Raw genomic sequence first — 8,290 nt, 5'->3', positions numbered from 1 at the left:
CCAACAAAGGAAATTTCCTTCCATAGATAAACCTTTCCTTGACTTTTACAATAATGGACTAATACAATATTTGTCCTTCTGTGATTGACTTAATTCACTCAGCATAATGTCCGAAGTTCATCCATGTTACGCAGTGTTTTGCAGATTCTAGGTTATTCTTTAGGGTTGCATAGTATTCCATTGTGTGTATGTACCAAAGTTTGGTTATCCATTCTTCAGTTGATGGACACCTGGGTTGTTTCCATCTTTTGGCTATTGTAAATAGTGCTGTGATGAACATGGCTGTGCATATGTCTGTTCTTGTCATGGCCCTCACTTCTCTAGGATATATACCTAGTGTTGGAATGGCAGGATCAAATAGTATGTCTATTTCCAACTTTTTAAGGAATCGCCATACTGCTTTCCACTGTGGTTGTATCATTTTACAGCCCCACCAGCAGTGTATGAGAGTCCCAATCTCTATACTTCCTCACTGGCATATGTTATTTTCTGTCTTGTTGAACTTTGCTACTAGTGCTGGAGCGAGATGTTATCTCATTGTTGTTTTGATTTGCATCTCTCTAATGGCTAATGATTGTGACCATTTCTTCATATGTTTGTTGGCCACCTAGAGAGGTCTTTTGTAGCAGATTTGCCCAGTGCACTACACCGTCTGATTTCTTGACTGCTGCTTCCATTGGTGTTGGTTGTGGAACCAAGTAATATGAAATCTTTGACAACTTCAGTCTTTTCTCCATTTATCATGGACCAATAGGTCCTGTTGTGAGGATTTTTTGTTTTCTTTATGTGGAGGTGTAATCCATACTTAAGACTGTAGTTTTTAATCTTCATCAATAAGTGCTTCAAGTCATTTTCACTTTCAGCAAAGTTGTAGAACTGTCCTATGTGTTTCCAAGAATGGTAAATCTTTTTGGGAGCAGATTGCCTGATCTCTCTCATGTGGAGTGGCTGGTAGATTTGCCAATGACCTTTTGGTTAGCAGTCAAGAGCTTTAACTACTACACCACCAGAGCTGCTTCAGGGATGCCTAGACCTGACAGAAGTCTGGTGCTTGTCCATTAGCTTTGACGAAACACTGCACCTGTCAGAGACAAAGGCTATCAGGCATGCTTATGTTCCATAAGCATAGACTACAGACCTGGCCGAGTGCCGTTTGCATTTGTCTAATATGTCTATCCCAGAGACCTTCCAGTGGGCAGCACCTTACCCCTGCATTAACTGAGATCCTGGAACAGGTCCCTCTGAGGCCTGGCTTTGAGACTCTTTAATTCCAGCTCATATGGTGTTCCTTGTAGGCACCAAAGTCACAGTCTGGGGTCAAGGGTGCAGATTCACTTTTCGAATCACCTGTAGCTGGCGAGTATTGGTTTGGGTAGAATTTAATGTAATTGAGCCAAATCGAAAGAAGATAAAGCTTTTTTAGAAGTCACAAATTACTTGTTTTGAATTTACATTGACAAGTTGTACATAGAGTTTTTAAGAGCAAAAGAGTGAAAAACCATTTTCATTTCACATTCTATAATTTTGTCTTTTTTGGTGGTTTGGTTTTCCCCATAAGCATAGTTTATGCTATACTTGAGTGACTGCAACAAATGGAAGGTGGGCTAGTTTTAAAAAGCAAACTTTTCCTCATACGTTACTGTTTTGGTTACCTAGTGCCCCTCTGAGGAGCTCTGGTAGCGTAGTGCCTAAGACGCTTGACTGCTGCTAACCAGAAGGCTGGCGGTTCAAACCCACCAGCCACTCCTCGGAAGGAAGGTTGGGCAATCTACTTCCGTAGTGATACTGCCTCAGAAACCCAAGGAGGAGTAGCTATGAGTCAGATCTGACTCTATGGCACATAACAACAACAACAGTGCCCTTCTGACAAGAATATACCACAGATGGGATAGCCTGAACAAACAGGAGTTTATTCTTAAAATTTGGAGGCTTTAAGTCCAAGTTAGTTCCAAGGGCTAGGCTCTAGGGGCTGGGTAAAAAGCCCCTCAACCTTGGGGTTCAGCTCTGCCTCCTGCTTCTGGCCCACTGGAGCTAGAGGCTTTTCTTCACTCAGACAGAGCTGGCTGCTGGGGTTGACAAACCCAAGGTTGACAAGTAAAAAGGCATAGTCCCGATGTTACCAAACCACAGTCAGGCAGTTAATTCAAGTTCATTGAAAATCCAAAGTCAGCAAGCAGAGCATGGCAGGCTGCTGGACAACGACATAGCTTTATGGAGGGTTCAAGCATGCCATAAGCTAGAGACTGTTTCCCAAGCCTTCTCCTTATATACAGGAAGCAGATCATATCCCTAAGGCAGCTGCTCACAGTAGATTCCACCATGGAGTTGATTACCAGTCTCATGATGGGAGTACTACATGGGCAGTACTCCACCCAGCTGCCTAGCCTCTCAACCAGGCCTAGCCAAGTTGACATACAAACTTAACCACTACAAGTACAATGAATTGAATTGTTGGAAGAATCAGTTTTCTTTAGTAAAGGATGAGGATTTTTAAAAGACATAATTAAAAAAATAAATTCTCTCTTTATGTGAATGTAATCTATTTTTAGAAACTGATGATAAAAGATAAAGAATTGACAGGAAATATTTGAAAATTCTTTCTCCTTTTACTAATTTTCTCCTAAAATCAGCAGATTGGATTATATGCCTCTTTTTTTATTGGGAAAATATACTTAACAACATGTGATCTTAACAATTATTAAACGTACCATTGATTACATTTTTCAAGTTGTGCACTGTTTTTCCTGTCCTTTTCCAAATCTTTGTGCCACCATTAATACCAACTCAGTGCCGCCTACGCAGAAACAACATTCCCATACTTCCTCTCGTTAACAACTAATTTTATATATGTGTATATGTATATAGATATGTGTATATAAATGTAGATAAGATATGTATGTGCTTATTTCATGTAAGTGAGATCATACAGTGTCCTTTTGGGAGAGTGACATTTCACTGAGGATGTTTCATGGTTCATCCATGTTGTGGCATGTATTTCTCTGTATGGCTAAGAGTATATATGAGATTTGGTTTATCTATCTGTTGCTGGACATTTTTATTGTTCTACCTTTTGGCTCTTGTGACAAATGCTGCAATGAACATGGTGTACAGGTTTCTATTTGTAGTCCAGCCTTTACTTCTGGGTGTATATATATATTAATCCCACCCACCCACCCCCTGCCCAACCCCAAAATCAGCTGTTTGGAATATATGACTTTTTTTTTATTGTGAAAATATACAAAACAACATATGTCATCTTCACAATTACAACATGTACCATTGATTACATTTTTCATGTAGTGCACCTGAGGTGTAGTCAATTACATAGTATGGCTTTTCTAGCCATGTTGTTGTTATGTGCCGTTGAGTTGGACCTGACTTACAGTGACCCTTTCTTGGGTTTCCGAGGCAGTATCACTATGGCAGTAGATTGCCCCATCTTCCTTCCGAGGAGTGGCTGATGGGTTTGAACCAGCAGCCTTCTGGTTAGCAGTCAAGTGTCTTAGGCACTATGCTACCAGAGCTCCTTTTCTAGCCATAGTCTTTGTAAACTCTACGGTGGAATTTGCCTTGAGCAGCTGAGTAGCTCCTGATTGTTAAAAAGTTACTCACCTGGGGTGTTTCTGTTGCAAGTGGCATGAAGCAATCTTCTGGGAAATTCTCTCTCTTTCAGGTGTATAGAATTCTGATGTTGGGATTGGTTAGTTTGGCCACTCTGTCAGGCTCAAAAGGAGCCCTCCTAGAGGCAGAAATAGTATCTTGCTGCTGACTGAGAAAGAAGCAGTGTTGAAAAAGACGTGCAGCTGAGAGAGGCTGAGCCCATCCCTGAACTTGAATTGTAGCTTGTTGCTTCCCTAATAAACCCCATATTCTGTGACTTCTGTGTGGCCACTGAAGTGAATATTGAACCCAGCAGAGAGTTGGTGGGTGCCATGGGAGGAACAGTTGGTGACAAGGTTAGTAAGAGGGTTGGAGGGTGGCAGCATGTCTGGCCACATAAGAACAGGCCTTGGGCTGCTCATGGTGATTCTGTCTCCCTCTTTTGGAGTTAGAGGAGGTCAGAAGATGTTGCCTCCCTATCCTTTTTGCAGCACCATTTCCATATTTCCAGAGCACTTTTTGCCTTTAGTGGTAATTCTTTTAAAGGTAGAATGTGTTTTTGCTTTATTCTAAGACAAGTGAAACCTACCAGTTTCTCTTCAGAGATCACTAAGAAAATGTAGACCTTTGTCAGTGTTTGAATGTTTAATTATCACAGGACTGATAAAATTTGATAATGTTGGAAACCACTTCTGAATTCTAGTAAGTGGTTTACTTGTTTTAATGTTACTGTGGTAGAGTATAATTCTAATCCCATATGTAATATGAGCACACTGTTGAAATTTATTCCAAATAATTAAACTAGCATAAATATTTAATAATGATTTATAGTGTTCTTTTTTCTTGAAGTATACTGTAAGATTTTTCTTTTTCTTTAGACGTAGGAAAGTCTTTCTTTTGGTTTTGTGTTCAAATAAAGACAATTAACTGTGAAGTCACATCAGCTGAAAATATCAGGAATGCATTGGTTAATAGTGACTTCTATAATGAAGATGGAAGGAAGTGGAGATGTCTCAGTTTCTATATGTGGAATTGACTGGAAGAGATAGTGTCACTTCTCCCACTTGTCAAGGAATGGGAGAATTCCTGGGAATTTGGGTTATTGCATTGTTTTTCCTCTAAATTATCAATGCATCTATTTGTACAATTATCATAAAATCCTTACAACAAAGCCTTTCTCTATGCTTTAAAAACCCTTAGAATTAAAGGTAAAATTTCCTATCCCTGTCAGTTGTCTTTAGTTGAAAGGACAAAAGGGGAGAGGATATTAAGGAGCCCTGGTGGCCCGGTTGTTAAAAGAGTTAGCTGCTATCCAAAATGATTGGTGGTTTGTAACTACCCTCTGCTCCATGAGAGAAAGTCTTCTTCCATGCATATTATAGTCTTGGAAACCCTCTGGGGCAGTTAGTTCTACTCTGTCCTTTAGGGTTGAGCTGGAATTAATGACAGTGGATAAAGGAGTAGTAATAGAAACCACTCTTCTGTCCCAATTTTTTTCTTTTCCCACCCACTGTTACAGTAGATGAATATTGTCCGTTGAGTGAAAGCTTAGTACTGGAACTATAGAGGGAGTATCAGTTCTTTTGCTGCATTTATTGTTAGAGACAGTTTTTATTCTAGGCTACACTAGTAGCCATGGCAACAGTGGAACTATGAATATACCTTCTGCTTTTATTGTTTCAATAGCCAAAGTTGATAATGTAACCATGGAGAGGCACAGTTACAGTATAATGTATACAAAAGCTGTGAGAAATGGCATTGGGAAGTTTACATTGTAATTGGCCTTTGGGTATGTGATAGTTTTCTCTATACAAGAATCATAGTATAATAATCATAGAGAATAAGAGAATTATTGTAATTAAAAGGATTAACACACCAGACTAAGGTGGGGAGAATAAAGTACTTGTTTTAGCAGTCTAGGTATCTTTTTAAGGTATGGCCAAATGGGCTTTTTTGGCATCCTGGATATGGATTACAGAGAAAAGCAGCAGCTGGAAGAATGGAGTAGCTATTTATTGATGTGGAGAAAGTAAGTTTGGATGTGTGTGTAGGAGGAGAGATCAGGAGCTTACTGTACACAAGAATGTTTTGAGAGAAGTACTTGACATCTAGCTGATTATGTTCAGTAGGCAGTTAGTTATGAGAGTGGATTTTAAAAAATTTATAGATGAGGAAAAGAGTATATTTATATTGCCCAAAGTACTTCAGGTAGGAAATGGTAGAAGAATTCTAACTTGACTCCAAATACAGCGCACAATACTTACAACTTTATCAGTACTGTATAACCCAAACCCCACACTCATTGCCATCAAGTTGGATCTGATTCATAGCGACCCCTCCTTGGATTTCCGAGGTGGTATCACTACAGAAGTAGGTTGCCCAACCTTCCTTCTGAGGAGTGGCTGGTGGGTTTGAACCTCCAGCCTTCAGGTTAGCAGTCATATGCCTAGGGCACTACACCACCAGAGCTCTCAGTACTGTATATCTCCTGGGATTCAGGTAGTATCCCTAGAGGCATAAGAAAAATTATCACCGATGACTTTTAAAAATGGAAAAGTATATATTGAGACAGTGAATTAGATAGTTTTTCAATTTGATGTAAAATACTGAGTAGAACGTTGTTTTTTAGTCCCAGCAGATTCAGTACTTTTAGTTATGGCTGTAAACTTTGAGTGCAAAGTAATTTAGAAAACTTTAATATATTCACAGTTAAGAGTAATGTATAGGCTCAACCACTCTCCACCTTCATAAAAGAAATAGAAACAACTCTGAAGTATAGGAAACGCCAACAAAATTAAGAAATTTTAATTATGATCATTGAAGTCTTTACACAGCTTTTGAGTATTTTTGTGTATTGTAGGTGTCTTTAACGTGTTCTTCAGTTACGCATTAGGTAATCCAGTAGTGACTACCACTCTACTCAGGTTTCTAGGAGGTCCAGAGTGAGTGAGTAGGAACTATTTTGTTTGCTCAGACAACAGAATGGGCTTAGTTATAGTGATGTAGCAAATTTTTTGGCTTTATTTTGTTTTCTAATAGACTATTTTATTCTCATTGCTCTATTTAGGTAACTTAAAATACACAGAAACTTTAATAAAACATCTGCATATCATTCCTGTACAAGCCTAATTGCATCAGACAGATGGCGACTGGTCCAGTTATTGCACCAGGACCTGTGCTCCCTCTTACCCGTGAGACCAAGAGGATCGTTGCTCTGCCTTCCGTTGACAGACATCGGCTTGCCCTGGCAATGCTATACTCTCCAGAAATGAGGCGTAAACGAACTGTTAGAACCCTGTGCATGACTGTCTTAGCTGCTATTTTCCCAACCTTTAAAGGTCCTATCATCAAGGTCACACCTGTCATTACTGGGCAAGCAGTCACTTGGCAACTGCAGATATATGGAACCCCTCTGTTGTCAATTCCTGAAGTTCCTGATGATACACAACATAGACTTGGTTTGTACCATGCAACGCTGAATATTCTCATTGCATTGTTCAAGGACTCCCGTGACAATAGCCACATGAGGCGTGTGGAAAACAGGTTCAGAGCATTCAAGCTATCAGTCAATGTAGAGATCGACCACATACCATATCCTGCTATTAATGTGTCTGCTTATGTCATCTACATGACTGCTCAGCACTGGTGTCATAGAGTTCTGCGTAGAGTTTTAAGTACCAAATTCACAGGCCCAGCTGAACAGATGATGGTGCAAGTCCATATGGTGGCTCGATGGTCACAGATGACTACTCTGAAAACTGTTCATAAGTTTCTTTATGAGTGTGATTCGAGTTTGATCCTAATACCTGAAGTAAAAAATGAGATACCCAAGTTCCAAGAAGCGTATGAGAGACTTCGTGAAAAAACTGGAGAGTGGTTTCCTTATGCCAAGGCTATCAGACACCCTGAAGCCCAGAAGGTGACTTTGGCAGCATTTCCAAACCTGCTGTCTGCAGCCCTGTACCATGCAGCAGAGACAACACCAACTATGAAGAACTATAGAGTAGGGAAACAAATCAAAGGAGGGCTCCCTGAAAACACACTTAAAAGTGCTTTTGAGCGCAAGCTGTCACAGGAAGAGCAGGCAAAAGTGCACTCCTTTCGCATCACTGGTGAGATGACTGACGAAGTGGCGCAGACACCAACAGAGGCAGAGTTATCCATGGAAGATGATTAAGGAGGTTTTTTGTTTTTATTTTAAACCCCATAAACATTCCCCTTGAAACAAATGGACAAGAAAAACAAACCTAAGAAAGAAACAAAATATCTGTAGGAGGCAATTTAATAGCTGCTGTGAGGCAAAGAATATTGCATCCATGAAGGCATTTAGAAAGGGAGGAGAGGATAGAGCAAAAGATAAAAATGATACTTTTTTAATGAATATAATATGGAAGAGAGATAAAGTGTCATGGGACAGAAACAAACGGTGCTATAGACTTTCAGCAGAGGATTATGGATTGTATAATGACAAGATCAGGCAAGAGTTGCTTGCTACTACCTGTTGAGGGTAACCTTGAAGGTAAATTTCCATTATGGAAACTAGAAAGAGTGGGAGAGGGAAGAGGTACATTTCAGGGGAAGTTAGAGTAATTGCAAAGGTGTAGAAGGGTATTTTTGTTTTTAATATCTTTCTTGATTTAAATAGCGTGGCGATATCTTCAATGCTGAGTTAAGATAAATATTTTTTCAA

At 39.7% G+C, this 8,290-nt stretch overlaps 1 protein-coding gene across 1 annotated transcript; it reads left to right on the top strand.

The window, feature by feature from the left end:
- The first annotated feature begins 6,742 nt into the window (after positions 1 to 6,742).
- Positions 6,743 to 7,777, top strand: LOC122150309 (endogenous Bornavirus-like nucleoprotein 1). Its single transcript, XM_042781425.1, has one exon. The coding sequence runs from the start codon at positions 6,743 to 6,745 to the stop codon at positions 7,775 to 7,777; it is 1,035 nt and encodes a 344-aa protein (XP_042637359.1).
- Positions 7,778 to 8,290: the final 513 nt, after the last annotated feature.

The sequence above is a fragment of the Orycteropus afer genome, unplaced genomic scaffold (genome assembly GCF_000298275.1).
Source record: "Orycteropus afer afer isolate SDZICR_OR568_19922 unplaced genomic scaffold, OryAfe1.0 scaffold00119, whole genome shotgun sequence".
In the NCBI taxonomy this organism is placed as follows: Eukaryota; Metazoa; Chordata; class Mammalia; order Tubulidentata; family Orycteropodidae; genus Orycteropus; species Orycteropus afer.
This window is presented reverse-complemented; position numbering and strand designations above follow the sequence as displayed.

Coding starts and splice junctions, on each gene's coding strand:
- LOC122150309 (XM_042781425.1), top strand. CDS start 6,743: ATGGCGACTGGTCCAGTTATTGCACCAGGACCTGTGCTCCCTCTTACC.